This window comes from Bactrocera tryoni, chromosome 1 (genome assembly GCF_016617805.1).
Source record: "Bactrocera tryoni isolate S06 chromosome 1, CSIRO_BtryS06_freeze2, whole genome shotgun sequence".
NCBI lineage: Eukaryota > Metazoa > Arthropoda > Insecta > Diptera > Tephritidae > Bactrocera > Bactrocera tryoni.
Window position 1 is genome coordinate 59,096,803 of NC_052499.1, and position 18,749 is coordinate 59,115,551.

At 36.6% G+C, this 18,749-nt stretch overlaps 1 protein-coding gene across 1 annotated transcript in view; it reads right to left on the reverse strand.

Moving 5' to 3' along the window:
- Positions 1 to 478: 478 nt before the first annotated feature.
- Positions 479 to 18,749, reverse strand: part of LOC120773468 (mucin-2-like) — a 64,650-nt gene continuing 46,379 nt past the window's right edge. The window contains exon 3 of the mRNA XM_040102427.1: positions 479 to 637. Coding sequence (XP_039958361.1) covers positions 479 to 637 — 159 coding nt within the window. The remainder of the gene's footprint in view (positions 638 to 18,749) is intronic.

Below are 18,749 nucleotides of genomic sequence, written 5' to 3' on the forward strand. Positions count from 1 at the left end.
AATGCACAAACTACTTATTTAATTTATAGCGCATTTCTATCTACAAACTTCTATCATTGTGCCCGAAACAGACATCCATAGGTAATGATGCCATCCATATAGATGAGTGAAACCCTTTTCCATGCCACCAACCACCCATCTGTAATGCCCACTAGGGTAACATAATGTAATATTAAAACCCCTTCATCCAATCACTCTACACCGTGGCAGAATGTTGTGCTCTTAATATACTAATACACACACAAACTAACATACTTGCAGCGCACTCATTAAAAACCAACGCAAATACGAATTCCATGTTTTACACACAAATATTGCCCTTAAAAAAATACCTCTGTTGCCAGCCGTACCAACCACCAGAACAAGCAGCGCTCGAACGAATTAATACTAATGTGTGTGTGTATGTATTGCGCTGGTATATTTACAATTTTCAGTGGAACCGTGTGTACTTATAACCCTACTTAAGGTGCAAATAAATTTACATGGCATACTCACTTTTCACCTCAGTTGGCTCGTTGCTCGCTTCGTCCACATCACCGCCAACACCGTCGTCCGTTGGCGCTGACAGCATTTCACCCCAATTGTTGTTGCGTAACGATGTTTCGAGTAGCGGAATGTTTGTGGGCAATTTTCCATTCTAGAAATTAAAACAAATAAGAAAATGGGTAATGAAAGAAAGCTATGAAACATTTACAATTTACATTACAGTGAAATGAATATACATATGTACAATGTACTTATGTGTACATATGTACATATAAATGATGACTTGCTCTCCGCAAGATGCGAGAAAATGTTGTAAAAGTAAAAAAATTTTAATGTAAAAATGTTGAAAGTAAAGGATGTATACTGTAGAGTATTTAAAAATTCAAAAATTTTAGTTCGAACAGAAGCTGCCACTAATTCACAAGAATTTCGATAGATTTGGAAAATTATGAAAGTACTAACAATATTTTTTTTTTAATTTGCTTAGTATTAAATCTAATAATTTGAATTGAAAAAATTAACACAATATGGCGCCAGGGTAATATCGGGTGATTTTTTAAGAGCTTGATAACTTTTTTTTAAAAAAAAACGCATAAAATTTGCAAAATCTCATCGGTTCTTTATTTGAAACGTTAGATTGGTTCATGACATTTACTTTTTGAAGATAATTTCATTTAAATGTTGACCGCGGCTGCGTCTTAGGTGGTCCATTCGGAAAGTCCAATTTTGGGCAACTTTTTCGAGCATTTCGGCCGGAATAGCCCGAATTTCTTCGGAAATGTTGTCTTCCAAAGCTGGAATAGTTGCTGGCTTATTTCTGTAGACTTTAGACTTGACGTAGCCCCACAAAAAACCGCACGAGCTGTATTTTATACGGTTTTACACCAAGATCTTTGCGTAAAATCTTCCATGTGGTCGAATAACACAAACCCAATTGCTGCGAACGGCGACGAATCGACATTTCACGGTCTTCAGCCACACTCTCAGAAACAGACGCAATATTCTCTTCTGTACGCACTGTACGCATTCGTGTGGTTGCTTTAATGTCCAATAAAGTAAACTGAGTGCGAAACTTGGTCACAATCGCATTAATTGTTTGCTCACTTGGTCGATGATGTAGACCATAAATCGGACGTAAAGCGCGAAACACATTTCAGAACCGAACACTGATTTTGGTAATAAAATTCAATGATTTGCAAGCGTTGCTCGTTAGTAGAAGTCTATTCATGATGAAATGTCAAAGCATACTGAGCATCTTTCTCTTTGACACCATGTCTGAAATCCCACGTGATCTGTCAAATACTAATGCATGAAAATCCTAACCTCAAAAAAATCACCCGATATAATTACCAAAATACGTACATATTTATGGTCAGTGGTATATGAAACAAATATGCTTATCTGTGATGTCTATTAATATTATTACAATTATAGAAATTTTCGAGCATACGTTTATTGTTTACAATATGTTCATGTGCCAATAAGACAAAGAACCGTCCGAGGTAATGAAAATATTACTGTCATTCAGGCAAGTGTTATTGAAGACCAGAAACCAGAATTGGAACTGTCTCGAACTATAATTTGGCGGATTTTGAAAAACATATTCTCACTCAAGAACTGCAGCCATTGGAACACCGTTGCTGATCTATCTTGGAATGACTTAATAACGATATAAAGATTTTTTTAAGAAAATCATCTTCTTCAATAAGGCTCACTTTCATCTGAGTGGTGGGGCAAATAAACAAAACTTTCGAATTATAGGTCCGCACTTCTTTCGAAATGAAGCTGGCGACACCGTTACTGTCAATGGAGGGTGATATAGATCGAGATAACTAACTTTTTATATGTAGCTGCAGAATAACAAACTTTTTATATCGCAGAAGTTCATCTTGACAATATCTGGTGCCAACAATACGGGCCACACAGCATGTGCAAGAACCGAAATATTGCGAGAGAAGTATGAAGATTTGATTATTTCAAGACATTGCGACATTGGATGGCCTCCACGATGTTGTGATTTAACTCCTTAGACTAATTTTAGCGGGGTTATTTGAAGTCAACGGTCTGTAGCAATTAACCCGACTCTCTTCAATTTTTAGAAGTCAATATTGAACGTGCTATTCAGGACATAGGAACTGAAAAAGTACTGGAAAATTGGGATCATTGAATTCGTTCCTGCAAAGAAATTGTGGAGGCCATTTGAATGATGTTATATACAGAACTTAGTTGTGTCGATTCTGGTGTATTTCTTTTTTATTTTGAATGTAAATAATTTCACCTTTATTTGAAAACCGTGTAGTACTAATATTCTCTATATTTATATTTAACTTCACTGAATTCTTTGATTGGCAATAAAGTGTTAATTTACTTACACATATTCCTATATTGCACTACTTTGATAATAGACAACACATTTCGAAAATCGACTTTCGTTTTCTAACTGATGTTCTACAAATAGAGAGACACCCTAATATAGTGACACCTCTACCTATTTCGCTTAACCCAAACTCATCGCTTCATTAATACGAGGTCATACATAATAAATGTGATTTGTATGTCTAAATGACTTTTGCGCTGGACCGCACAGCTCGTCCCAAAACTTCGGCAAGTGACTCGAAAGAAAACAGCAAAACAAACCTGTAGTATATTGAGGAATGGGATACATACAAACATATGTATATGTCTGGAGGATAGATTTGAGAAATACAGTTGCGATGCTGTTTATAATTGAAACATTAAAGCTCGTTACGATCATCAAGGTACGAAGCACACATATGTGTGAGAAGAAGTGAGATCGTGTGCATTGGCTAAGAGTTCGCTTTCGATAATGTATCGGCTGATTTTAAAAATATATCCAATGAAAGAAACATTGTAGAAACAGAGTTGAGTAAAATTTTTGAGTTGTAGAAGTGCTCATTAAGCTGATTTATAATTAACATTTAATAGAGTTTCAAAGAAATTTTTCCTCATCGATACTTAAGGATGTTTGGGATAGATATTTTTATGTCTTCATTTCTTATTTCTTTTTAAGTGAAAATTTTTATCTTTCGTTCCAAATTTTTAATTTTTAGGAACTTCTGTTTGGATCATTATCCCTTTAAACAAAAGTGTTCATCGTTGTCGCAAGCCTTACCATCCTTTCAGAACAGTACTGAGGGTGAAACAATAATACTCGATAGAGTCATCGAAAACGAATATATCGACATTGCTAGCAGGCGAAAAATTTTGTATTCCACTAATTTCTTTATTAAAATATATAAGCAATTGGAAGGCTTTCAGTACTTTACAAGGTTGTAAAGGTTCAGAAACTCTTAGTAATTCTTAATAAAAATTCTGAGAAAATCATACTACAAAATATTTGGTAAACAATTTTCAGTAGAAAATGATCACAAATATTTAGCTAAAATTAGTGCCTTGACAGAAATCGAATTAAAGAATACGGTAAAAGCACTCATATTGCATGAATTTAATCCTAAGCAACTTCAATAATTATTTGCAATAGTGGTTAGTGAAATACTACTATACTATTAGCTGATGGTAGAGGTATTCATTCAGTGGAGTCTTAAAAGTCTATGACATATATAATCTTAAATCCTTTGACTACAGTATATGAACAGCTTGAATGATTTACTCCCATACGAAATAGGTACAATTACGGCCGAAGCGTAAGCTAAAAAGAATAACTGTATACCTCAGACAGGCTACCTCCTTAAACTTGTCTCACTTTGAAAATTACGTCTCGGCATAATAGCTAAGAGATGTCATACAATTGTAATTCCCAAGCATATTACTATGAGCAAAAAGAAAGACTTTGTTCACAATTTATTTTTTAAAATCTATTTCGTCACCCTTAGCTCAAAAACATTTCTGCAAACGTTTTTTCAATCCTCGAAACAGTTGTTAAAGACAATTTCCAGAATAGCCTTCATTGTGCGTAGCCAGTACCGTTTAATGTTTACAGTTGCCTTAAAATAGACCGAAGCGGTCGCCTAAGTTTGCTGAATAGCCATATGTCGGAGCAAAATCAGTCAAATACGGTGGTTGCGGCACGATAGCAGTTGAAAATTTGGCGGAAAACTTATAAAGAATCAAATATACGGCGGTGCATTAAGTTGATGCAAAACCAAGATAATCTGACCTCTTTTACGAATAGCTACGCGCAAACGACTCATAACACCCAAATAAATAGTTTGACTCGGAGTGCACCACACCTCGACAATCGAAGAAAACTATCAAAATAACCTTGATTTTTGATCTGCTTTGACGTGGTTTTTTGGTTTCGGCTCACTTTTACCACGATATTCAACCGGTTTCTCGCCTGCTTACGGGTCATAGATCCATGACTCATTGCTGGTGATGATGATACGTTTTATGAAATTATGGTAGTCGGAAAGTATTGTTTCACATATGTACGTTATTGCGACTCTATTTTTTGAAAAAAATTAGTGATTATGGAACCAATCATGCTTTCACTTTCCTTAGAACCAAAATATCTTTCAAAATGGTTTTCACTGATCCTTCTGATATTCCAGCGATGCCAGTAAGATGTCTAATTCTTAATCGTCGATTCTCAAGCACCAATTCTCTAATTTTATTGAAGTGTTGATCATCAGTTGATGTTGATTGTCGTCCTGGACCTGGTTCGTCGTCAACGCGTTCTCGAACCTCTTCGAATAATTTGTGCCAATCAAAAACACTTGCTAGCGACAAATAATTATCACTAAAGGTTTCTCTAACAATCTAAGCGTTTGAACACCAGAAATTTGATTCCTCACTCAAACTTTAAATGACTTCTTTGTTGAATAATTTCACTCTTCCTAAAAATTGCCGAATGTACTTTATGTACTTCAGAACGACAAGCGTTTACTAAACACTGATGATTATTTTGATGTGAAATATGATAGAGATGTCACCGACAAACCCACCTAAAAACAAAAGATTTCGACGAATGGGTTTTCGCGCGTAATTTAAATTAAAAAGTCGTACTCGTTTTTTATTCACACTAGTATATATGTATTGATTTCTTGTTTTCATGTATTAATGCCTGAATGCAATATCGGAAAAAATGGTGTGAATACAAACCTGAAAATTTGGAGAACTAAAGCTTTTGGAATATAACATAAGTATGTGCTGCTTAAAAATGGTCGATATTTACTTTGAACTATATATGAACTATTTAGTGGGGCATTCTTTTCGAGTGTTCAAACTTTAAAGTGGCTTCAGGCACTCAAAACCACGGAAAACTATTTTCATGTATTCCACATTCAAATTAAATTGTTTCTAGCTTCCTTCAAAGAATACTCCAAATATTCTAATTTCCTCTCTAATTATTATAGATCAACTCAAACTGTTCGACAAAAACTTCCAAAATTGAAATAAACCAACTGCCGGTACAAAGGAAAATAGATATTTCGATTTTATTTAATTCTTTGATAACGTTTGCAAAAACTAAAACAAAAACTAAAAATATAAGAAAAGAACAAAAAATTCAAACACTTTGATTCACTGGGTAACAACCGCTAATACCGTTAGCAGCTGTCAGTGACACAAAATAAAACGAACACTCGAACAAAAACACAAACGAAGCACAACTGCATAAGCGAAATGAAGACGGAAAATGAAAACAAATAACCAAAGAATGCAACAGACAAAATCCAAATTGCTCAATAAACAATTTTCATTCGGAATGAGGGAAAACGAGAGATGAAATTTCTAAATAACAAACAAAAGTTAAACTATGCGAAAGTGAAATAGAGGGGAGTTGCACATAAAAAATAAATAGTATTAAGGAAAACAAAACAAGAGCACTTGGCAATGGCAGTGGAAGCAAGCTAAATTAGAGCGCTGCTGGAAGACAGGAAATATGCTTTAGGTCAAATATCTGCAATGGCCAACCGCAAACGCCCTTCAAACGCCTGCTCATTTGTCTACGAGAACACACACACATACATGCACATACAGATGCGCATAATCTACACACGCACACAGGCACATTAATTTATCAGCAGCGTATACACGGTGACAAAAGCAGCGCAGGGGGAGAGGGGCCGGGCGGCAAATGAATTTGGTTAATGTGCACATTACTTGAGTTTATTAAAGGGCGTGTCCTGCTCGTGCACATTCTGTGTGAAATTTTTATGTGTCAACAGACAAAGCAAAAAACCAACACACCAACAACAACCACGCACAAACAGAAAATTACGCAAATGACACGGAGCAGCAGTGCAGAAGACAACAGAGGACAGCAACAATTACGCGCACACACACTCACATAAACGCACAGACGCACACACAGAATTTTCACATACACACTCTTGCATAATAAGGACATTAGCAATAGCGAGCACATCATTGCCAATGTGACAGTGCCACAATTAAAGACTCGCACAAACAGTTATCTTGGGACACAGTCCGTTATTTTGGCCGAGCAGGACAATTGCGGTCAACCGCAAGAACTCAACAAATTAGAATTTCGATGAAATACACTATTTGGTTGGGCGCTGTCTCTGTGACCGTGTGTGTGTGGGTGCAGCGTAGCGTTAAAGGAGCGAACAGTAAGCAACAAGCGCAAGAGGCAACATACACAAACAATGGCAAGCAAAACAGATGACACGCAGTAAAGTCTGTGCTGATAAATAAAGGGTAGTGTTATGCTTTGCTATAGTAAATTCTTAGCACCGAAAGTGCAAATGTCGTTTCTGTGTTTCGCCAAATTACGAATTCTTGTATGTGCGACCAACAAATGTATTCAACTATATACATACATATGTTCCAAAATATACATACATACATACATATATGCAAACAATATCACAAATATATTCAAATATACCATTGCGGTAAGTCGAAGTACTAACAGTTATTAAATTTTTATTAAACTCTACTGAATCTAAACGACGTTTCCAATGTATAGACTTACACATCTCCCCCTTATGTTTCATATTTGCTCAAATTTTACAAAATAACTTAAGTCCACTCAGTATTTCCTTCTCAAAAGCTGTTAACTTAAAAAAAAATACCTTAAATTTGGCTGCACCAAACCTTCCCTTGGCCCTCGCAAATACAAAAAATTCCATATTCGAACAGTGATCCGATTCAAACCATTTCTTCAAATAAAATCGTTTCCATACCATGACATGATTTGGATCGTTCAGTTTGTATGACAAATGAGTAGTTTCTCGTAGAAGAAGGAACGTGTGCAAAATTTCAGAGCGATATCTCAGAAACTGAGGGACTAGCTACGTATACACAAGCAGAAGAACAGGCAAATGTCACGTTGATCATTTATATGCATAGCATCATTATATACATAAGTATATACCTGAACTAGTCTCCCATTATCCTTTCTGAATGTTACAAACTAAATATAGCCTGCTCAGAGTATAAAAGCTTTTGGCTGCACAAATTTCAACTATACAAATCTATATATTTTTACAGGATAAATTCTGCTTCTTCTCGTATTTGCGATGGTCTTCTTAAAATTTTCCAAAAAAAAAAGAAACAGTTTAGCAATTTTCTACTGAAGCTTTCAAAGCGATCTTTTCTTGGTTTTGTTAAGTGGCAAGTAACCAATCTATGTATAGCAATTTGCTGACTAGAGACTGAGAATGTTTTTAGTGACCCAAAAATTAGAAATGCTTATTCATTACCTCTATTTTCTGAGTGCAATTTCCAGTCAGATCGCTTTTAACCTTGCTTCCTGTCACATTGAAAGACCATAAGGTTAAGTTAGGGTAGAAGACCGATCACAAGAGTGATATCACTTAGACAGATTAAAGCATCGGTTCATTGTGATAGCTTTAGACTCGTAAAAACTGGAGCAATGTACTCTTAAAGACCGAAAAGCGCTTAGAGTGTATCACACATTTGTTAAGACTGCCGATATAAGTTTTGGATATGTCTTTTGGTTCTCTGAAGGTAATATAACCGACGTGTTACAGCCTCAGTCTTGTAAAAATTGGATAATGGAAAAGAAAGTTCCTCGATGTTTTCACCTCACCCTTCTCCACACAACTTTGACAACTAGCGTCCGGCAAGATTTAAAGCTTTACCGTATGAATGCTTATGGGACATTGTCTAGTAAGCACTCCTACAATTACGGCCTGATAAACTTTATTCTAGGCTAGTCGTTTAGCAGATCTCTTGAGTTCTACTCTAGATCAGAACGATCTCGTAATCGCACAGGACCACGACCAGCGTCTAGTAGGTGCACATAAAGTCCATAGGTCCAATGCTAGAATGCAAAACGTCAATGTAGATCCAACTTGGTCCCATTCCGATTTGAGCGGTGCTGGGGTGACCTCTCTGGCTAGCTCATCGCCTTTACTGGAATTGCGCTGTGACCAGGCATCCAAACATGTTTGATGCTGAGGTAGCTTGATGATATTTTTAGTAAGCATAGACACTCCTTGACCAGCTGTGAGTGTACCGTTAGAGGCGCTAGTTATGCCTCTCTGATATCGGAGTGAATGCTCACCTCCCTAAAAGCGGCTGCACATCGTAATAGTACGTCTACCGTCATCTTGATAGTGGTAAATAAGTAGTGGTCTAGTAGTCTACAGTTAAGGTTCCTTACAGAAAACTTTCCTTCCAACCTTCCCTATTAGCTTCGACCCATCCGTGAATAAGCTCACTGCGCCTTTTCTCCAGCGACTTTCTCCCATCCACATCTACATCGTTAGTAGTGCATATTAACCAGCAATGTACACCGAGGCTTTGATTAAATAAGCATTTGGCAGTGAGGTGTCAGACTGGTCATTTCTTTCCTATAACAACAGACTCGAATCCCTAATTGTTGCTTGCGTGGCAAAGAAAGTTATGTGATTACTCAGAAGATGTCACATAAAAACTACTACTTCCACAGTCTTTTTCTTATATTAAAGACAAAATACACAGACGTTGGTCTTGTCAATAATAGTTATACCGACGCTTAATTTTGCGTACACTCATATCTAATAAAGTCTTACTGGAACTGCACTAATGGCAATAACAAAAGGCTATTTTACCTTTATTCTTTCATATCCGGTGCGTAATTGCAATAACGAAATTTTCTGTTTGCTTTGTTTGCATTTAACTTTTTGGCTACTGAAAGATATGGAAAAAGCAAAATTAAAAATTCTTGAGTCACAAAATTATTTACTAACAAGTAAGGAAGGGTTAAGTTTGGGTGCAACTAAACATTTTATATTCTTGGAACTTGCAAGAATCACAGTGTGGGAAATACTTTAATGTGTAAAACCAATCATATAGGGTAAAGTCAGCCGGATTTTCGAAAATCCTGGTAATAGTTATTGTGGGGGCTAGGTCAACTTTTCGCCCAATTGTATCTATTTCAGTCACAAAGATACACTATTAAAAGTAAAACATGCTCCCTAATTTTTATTTAGATAACTCACATACATATTGGCCGATATATGTGTGCAGTACAAAGTCATCCTGAAGTTCGAAAATCTCTATATTAAGTATATGAAGGCTAAGAGAAGTATTCAATAGTATTCAAGTCCAATTCAACCCATTTTTAACATACAGACATACCATTATATAAAAAGAATTATCCCTTAATATCAGTTTTACATTTCACACAATGATCGACATTTTCGATCCAACGTTAACTATAGGTACCGGGGTCTATAAATTCGGTAACTTGAACAGTTTTTATTGGGTTTAAACAATTTTTGGATCATAAGGTGGCACACACTAAAGACTTTTCAAAAGATTTTTCCCACAGGTGCCCCTTGCTACTGTGATCCTCTGTACTAAATTACAGCTTTGTACTTTAATTTAGTGCTTAGTTATGGCACTTTACATGCCTTCGGTTAAGGCGATTTATAGGCGTGGGAGTGGTCCGATTACACCCATCTATGAACTGGATTTTTTTTTTTTTTTTGTAGTAAGGAACCCATATACCAAGTTCCATAGGGATATCTCAATTTTTACTCAAGTTACAGCTTACACGGACGGACAGTTAGACAGACAGATAATCAACCGGATTTCCATTTTTCTCGTTATCCTGATAATTTATATGAACATAACCCTAAATCTATATCGATTAGTTTTAGGTGATACATACAACCGTTAGGTGAACAAAACTATAAACCCCTGTGCAACTGGTTGCAAGAGAATAAAAAGTACACATAAAAGGAAATTTTAAATTCTGATACCTGGCAATAAATAAGAGCAATTACTCGTCATACTCGAGATTTATATATGAAACAGGACGAAAGCGAACACTAATTGTTCTCAAAGCACATCGGACTAGTTATGATTTCATAACATTTTCAAGAGTTGTCATATCTGATTCTCCAGTGTTTTAGACGTGCCTACGGCAAGATCTGCGCCAACTACCGTGGGATAAGCCCCTTCAACATCGCATATAAGGCTCTATCGAATGTACTTTTAATGTGTGAAACACAGAAGCCCACCGTCAACATACTAATTGGACTTTATCAGTGTGGCTATAGACCTGAAAAATCTACAAACAATATGATTTCATCATGTGCTAAATCTTGACAAAGACCTGTGAAAGGAGGGTCGACACACACCACCCCGTAAATTTGAAAGCCAAATTCTACAACTCGAAAAGGAACTGCCTGAACTTGGTATCCCCCGCCAAGCTAATGGGGCTGCGTAAACTGACGATAAGAAATACAAAAAGCGCCGTTATGATCGGAAAGGACTTCTCCAAGCCGTTCGATACCAAACGAGTTTTCAGACAAGGGGGCTCTCTATCTTGCGACTTTTTCAATCCACTGCTGGAGAAAATAATTCGAATGCCGATAACATCGATATTTTTAGCCATAACAGCTGAAGCGAAGCTCATGAGTCTAAACATGAATGAAGGAGATAAAATATCCCTTGTCATCCCCTGCGTTACAATTTTTCGAGAGAAAGGTTCTGCGGAATATTTACGAACGATGAACTGTATGAGATACATATATGACGACATTGACATAGTTCAGCGAATTAAACAACAGCGCCTACGCTGGCTAGGTCCTGTCGTCCGAATAGACGAAAACACTGCAGTTCTGAAAGTATTCGACGCAATACCCATCGGCGGAAGCTGAAGAAGAGGAAGACCTCCACTCTGTTCTGTTGGAAAGACCAGGTGGAGAAGGACTTGGCTTCGCTTGGAATCTCCAGTAGGCGCCAAGCGGCTATAACTGCGTAGGTGGTGTCTACGTCAATAAGGAAGAGGAAAACAAGAAAAAACGTTAACTGCGGTTGCAACGAAGCTAAATACCCTTCACAGCTATAGCTAATGTAGTTAGTTATGCTATAGTTAACCGATCTAATCAATTTCTTCGTAGATTACATTGTTGCTTTAGAAAATAACATATACCAAATTTTGTGAATATACCTTGTCAAATGTGAAAGTTTTCCATACAAGCATTTGATTCTGATCGTTCAGTTTGTATGGCAGCTATATGTTACAGTGGTCCGATATCGGCCATTCCGACAAATGAGCAGCTTCTTGAAGAGAAAATGACGTTTGCAAAATTTCAAAACGATACCTTAAAACTGAGGGACTAGTTCGTATATATACAGACAGACAGACGGACAGACAGACTGACATGACTAAATCGACTCAGCTCGACATACTGATCATATATATATATGCTTTATATGGTCTCCGACGATTCCTTCTGGGTGTTACAAACTTCGTGACAAACTTAATATACCCTGTTCAGGGTATAAATATAATGCGTCTAATCCGGTACTATTTTTAACAAACGTCTCGTTGCAGCTTCAAATATATAGCAATAAATTCCTTCATTTCCTTGTTATTGGGATTAATCGCATTCGAGACCATCATTAAGTACGAGGTATATATTATGAGTTGTCATAAGAAAATAACGAATAAACGGAGTTGTGTTATAAGTCCAACGAATTGTGAAGTATTATGCAGATAATTTGCTTCCTTCTTTGTAATATACTTTTCTGCAATTTCTAATGACGTAGTTGTATTAATATAACATTTGATATCATACTAGAAAATATATGTAAATAACCGTTTACCACTTCCGTAACATTCTTGGTATTTCCAGCTGTGCTAAGCCACTTGAAACTGTGAACACCATACTTACCATTGGCAAGTCGGCAAAACGGAAATGCGTTTACGTTACACATACACATACATACGTATGTACCATAAAAGAGGGCAGTCGGCCACACGCACGAAAGTATGCAAAGAACGCAAACGTCAAGCGTGTGAGCTTTGAGCGACTTCAAGCAATAATTCAACGTCAAGTGACAAAGGAGGAGATATGAGCAAATAATATTACGGCAGAGCGTTGCCTTGTCCGTATATTTTACGGTTTTAATCACTTTTTTCATGCCTTCTTTTTTGTTGGTTTTTCACTCGTACTATGATTAACCAGCAGGAGGAGAAAAGCATAAGGTAATCCTTATAAAAGTGACCGCAATGCAAAGACACACGCAGGCTCGCAATTTAAATAAGAGACACGCATGCGGACATAACTTCGTATCAAGACCCCAGGAATATGCGTTTGTACAGCTGTATTTAATTTAATGTTTACCGTTATTTCACTCATATGACCCTCATATGTTTGCCATAAGTGTCCGCTTTTAATAAAAAAATGCGGTAAATGCAGCGATGATTTATTTGCGTTTGCTGTTTTCTTTTTTCCTTTTGACAACATATTCACGGTCTAACCACACGCATGCTTTCCCCGTTAGCCCTTATGATTTCAACTCTTTTATTGCGATCGCCTTTTGCGTTGAGTATTGGATGTAGTCATCTGCACGTTGTTCAACTTCTGGGTTTATACTTAAGTTTCCATTTGATTTGTTTTGTTTTTGTTTCGGTTATTCTGCGGTTACACCCACGCTACGTGTGCTTCAAAAATTTTTTTTGATTATCTCAATAAAAAAAGTTTCCGAAAATAATAATTTTGTCGCGGGAATTTTTAAAGTTTGAAAATCCAACTTTATGAATATGACATGGTAATTTTTGAGAAACGAAAATTTGTTAGTGAAATTTTTATTTGAATGAAAAAACGAAAATTCCTATGTTAAATGTATGGGAACCTAAAAAAAATTAGCGACCCCTTTGATTTAAGCTACAGCGCCTGGCTTGAGGGAGGATTTTTTGTTTCTCAATCACTAACATTTCAGGGGATAAGGGGGGTAGGGGGGTTGAAGAAAAAATTCAAAAAATATTCAAAAAATATTCAAAAAAAATTTTTAAGCATCCTAGTGGTGATATATAGTATAATAGTTTTATTTACTTAACAATTGTGTGTAACACCTAAAATGAATAAAGATATGGAATTTTATATGCCAAAGCGGTCAGAACAGCGAAAAGAGTCCAATTCCGTATGTCTGACTATCCGGCACTTCCAGCTGGCTGTATGTTCCTCTCTAAACTTCATTTCCTATCCTTCATTTCTGTTTTCAACATTCAACTTCTTTCATAAGACATCAAGTCTCAGTTCTCTATTATCACTTTGTGTTTCCTACTCGTTACAATAGACCAGGCCGCAGTGCATAACTCAATATTTATTGCTCTGTTTTTACTTTATTTAATATTCAGGAAATTAAAATTATTATTTGAAATCTTAGTTAGACCCTAGGTCATGATTGTTTTTTGTAGATCTTACTTCTTAACATAATATAAATAAATAACTATTTCAATAGTTCCTCTAGATTATCATAACTCCACTATTTGCTTTGAGTATTTTATTCCTAGGTTTCAGCTTTCATTCGTATTGAATTCTTGCTAGCCAACAGTTTCAAGATTACCCTCAGTTGACCTCAGTATTGAGGTTGCTATATTGGTTCTACCGAATTTATTATCAGGTGTCTATTTTGAATTTCTTTTTAATTTTTCAGTCCTTAGTCTTTAATTATTTATTGTTTGGCAGCATATATGCATATTAGTGCACATAACTCCCTTAAAAAGTAAACGAGTAACATAAAAGAACACATTACTTTGGTGCTAAAGAATTTATACGATTTCATAAGCCGGAACAATTTTCAAAAATATCCTCTAAAGGATATTCTGTATCAATAAGTACTTCTATGTTTGGGTACATTACAATCGTCAAATGTTAATGCGAAAATAATGTAAATAACCACACTAATAGGCTATCGCATTTCACATTATCGAAAACTTTCAAATGACCTCTATATGAACTTCGTGAGCGTACGATATTGAAAATAGCAACAACGAGCAATGGTTTTGGCCTTTAGAGTGGCTTGATTGCTAAATGAAGCCATTAACATTTGCATATTTTTATACAGTTTTCCAATCAGCAATCTCATTTCGAACTGCCCACTAGCGGTGCATTCAATTAGCTTCAAAGTTTAATAGGTCGTTAGTTTCTAACTTAAAAAAGGGGCGTAAGTAAACCCTGGTTTTGGTTGGGGGTTTATGGGAAATTCTTTTAAACAGTGGTGGTTACTTTAAATAGCATAGCCAAGGTTACTGAAGACAAATGCAGTAGAGTTTTTTGAAGGCGTAATAGCACTCTGGAGAGTTCTTGGTTCATGTCGCTCGAACAATGAAACAAATATAAAGATTATCTTGTTAGGAGAATAGTGCTTTACAGGCAACTTTAAAATGTATAGATTCAACAGTTACTTAGACAAAAAATTAACAACAAATAAACTGAGCCAATCATATAAGTATACGGATGTGGTTGGAAAAAACCTAAACACCATTTGTGTTTGGTAAGAAATTACATGAATTTAAGTAGTAGATTTCTGAGGCAGAATTTTCGAAAGCATTATATAAATAATCGTCAGTCAATCAAAATTTTGTGTTAACAAAATACATCAAATAACCAAAGACCAGGCTTTTTATACTTGCCTTTGTCCACACAGGATAGGTCTGCCGACAACGCATAAGCAACTGTTGTGAACCAGTACATTGTAATTAACCCCAAATCCTACTAACACAGAAACAAAAGATTTTTTCCATATAAATATTATGGACCCAGCCCATCTCGTTCAAGGGTATAAAAAAAGAATTAAAAGAAGAGAAAAATTCTTCTATAAACAGCGAGAAAATTACCATATTTAATTATCCATCTTCGAAAAGTGGAAATAGTCACATTTGTTCAATTGACGGACTACTTGCCAAATCACGTACATCTACTAATAAAAGTAGTGAGCATTAACGTTGTTCAACAAGTTGTTCGATTAAGTAAAATTTCATAGTAAATACATACATAATCTTTCATTACTAAGATTTCATAGTGCGCCTAAGTCAACTCATTTTCATTGATAGTGTTTTTAAGTGGCGGGTCCCAAACCCAGCGCACAACCTTGAGAGGGGGGCTTATATTTGCCTTTTCACTTTAGCTCGCCTTCAAATGGATGTTTTTTTGGCTACCCAGAGAATACTTGGTCTAAGACCGGAAGTTGTGAGCTGCTTGAGCCATGTGGAAAAGAATCGTTTCTTGCCTTATCCAAGTGAATGACGTTCAGAGAACTTTCCTCACTTGCGTGAACTTCTACATATGAGTCTATTCTCCATGGTATCTCGCATTGGTGCCAAATTTCGAAAACAAGAAACGACTGGCGCGATGTTGTTAACTCGGCTGTAACCGCGAGAGCGTTGTCTACGCCAGTAAGCAACAACAGCAACACTAAGTCCATTCTTGGCGCTATCCTGTCCGCCATCAAACCGCAGCAGCCATATGGAAGACATTTGAGCCGCTGGAACAGTAAGCTTCTTTATGAATGCTTTCCCGCTCAGGGAAGATTATTGACAAAATATTTTATCTTCAGTCCCCCACAAATTTATATTTAGGAAATTTTTTAAAACGTTTACGCTACGGATTTTAACTTCTTTTAGAGACTTAATGGCTTCGTTGTCCATTAACATGACATTGGTTAAGGAATACTTAATCCTAACATCAGTTGCAACAAAATACTTCGCAACTACAAATATAAGAAAGTCTGGTCACAGAATAGATTTTAATTATAAAGACGGTGAACTTGCACGGAAATAAAATTTCATAATTAACATACTGTAATTTGTCGTCTTGCGGTTAAATGGTGGAGAATTAGAGCTAGCGTATGCTTGGCGACCGCTGTAACACTGACAATAGATCCGCTTGTGCAGAGGCATTTGTAGTCATGGCTAATCGGAAGAAGTCTGCACGTTACCTTCAACAATATTCATATTTCTCTGACTGCAGAGGTTAAGATATAGATAGTAGGAGTATCCAATCGACACTCATGTAGGAAGACTGGAGACCAGATACCGATTCCTCACGTTGTAAAGAATGAATTGGCTAAAATCACTTCGGCCTTCATGGTTTTCCTGTCTTTGCCAGATTAGTATTAAGCTATCATGGCTCTTTAAGTCTCACTCAGTTGAACTACCTATAATCAAAATCAATTGTTTTAACAGATTTGTGGTATGCTCCAGACGATTTGTCAATACGCGAAAGATGAGAATATTTCACATTTTTCGGCATCACAATGGATTCATTTGTATTTAAACAATGTAACTTTATGGTTTTACGATCACGTTTAATTATTTAACATATTATTTCCTACAAATTGACTAGGTGGATATCAGAAACACGTAAGGATTTTCCCGCAAGTAAGATCCTCTCGATAATACTAAAAATTTTAGTATCAATAATAATAGCAGCTCGAAAGATCTCAAATCTATAGAGACGCAAATATGTCAACAGTTGTGTGAGCACATTGCAATGACAATTCAACGGAATGTAAGAAGTACCACCAAACACTAAGCCAAATGAGATAAAAGCCAATGCTTGGTTGAAGATTAGATATGTCATGCGAGTGTTTTGGATTGAAGCATTCGAACTGCCGAACGCACGACTGGCCATTTAGGAAAAGCAGAATAATGGAATTTTCGCAGCAATAATCCCCAGCACAACGTCGGCGGAGAATGCCATCGATATGCAACAGCCACCATTAGCCACATTGCAACGTTCATAATTCGCAATTGAATTCGTCGTATTGTTGCACACGCATACCCGGTGACATATCTCGGCCCATGTACCGCTATGCCAATGCAACTGATTGCTCATATGCCGGGCGTGTGGCGGAGATAGTGCGAGTGCGAGTAGCATCCAGCTGCCGCTAGTAGATTATGGAAAAAGGCAGACACGCATTCCTTTTGTAGCAGCGCCATTTGTAAATGCAAAATCGTGCCACGTCCACATACACACGTATGCAGATACCTCATTCACAAGTGTGCATGAGAACGTTTGCTCTGAATGTTACGTATACGCCAAGTACACGCGTATAACAAGCGGCAATGAACCGAAAAACAAATGCAGCCAATATTCAAATTGACTTATTGTGTTGTTGTTGCTGCTGTTGATGTTGTTCGAATGACTGAAGTATGCAACTGCAATAGCAGCTGTGGATGCCAATATCGCCCAGCCAAGTGTAGGAACACACACACCCATATACACGCACCTACCAACCGACTGGTACAGTGCCGCTTTGTCTTTCATATCAACTCATTTTCATGTATGTTTATTTGCTTGCCAGTTGCATGCCTTTCCGCGTACCCGCCTACCCATTCGCTTGCCTGCATTGCTGGTATGTACGTTGTATCATATTATGTATTTTTGCATATTTTTCATCACCAGTTTTCTTTGTTTGTACACTGCCGTCGAAATACACACACACTCACACACACACATACAGGCGCGATTGTAGTGTTCGTGCATTGCACTTTTTATTGCCTCATAAAACTTTCAGATGCAATTTTCTTATATCAATTTGAATGAATTTATTAGTTCGACAAAGTGTCTATGACGATTGGCTCTGCTCCGACACAAACACCAGCCAGCTATATATGTACCATATATTTGCCTTCATATCGCACCGTTGTCTATTAGATATGGTACGCTGTTAAGGATATACTGCCATAGCTGCCTTGTGCCGACTATAAATTGTAACACACAAATTTGTGGCCGGAAATGAGCATAATTTTGATAGCAGCAAAGGCACTTGTTTTCTCTATGTAAATAAACAAACAAACTTTTCAGACACGAAGTTGAAGAGAAAAGGGAAGGCCCTCGTCGCATTCCGACAGCAGCAACAAGTAGAGCTTATAAAATTCATGTTAAATAAACATAATTAATAAAAACTATAGATAATCAAAAGAAATTTTGAACTCAATGTCAACTTTGTAGCATAGCTTCCGGAGCCACACTTAAGTGCTTTGAAGGTAGTACATATTATTTATCAAAAAAATACGAAAAAGATTTTAAATTTTTTTACTAAGTGAAAATCGTTTACATAAA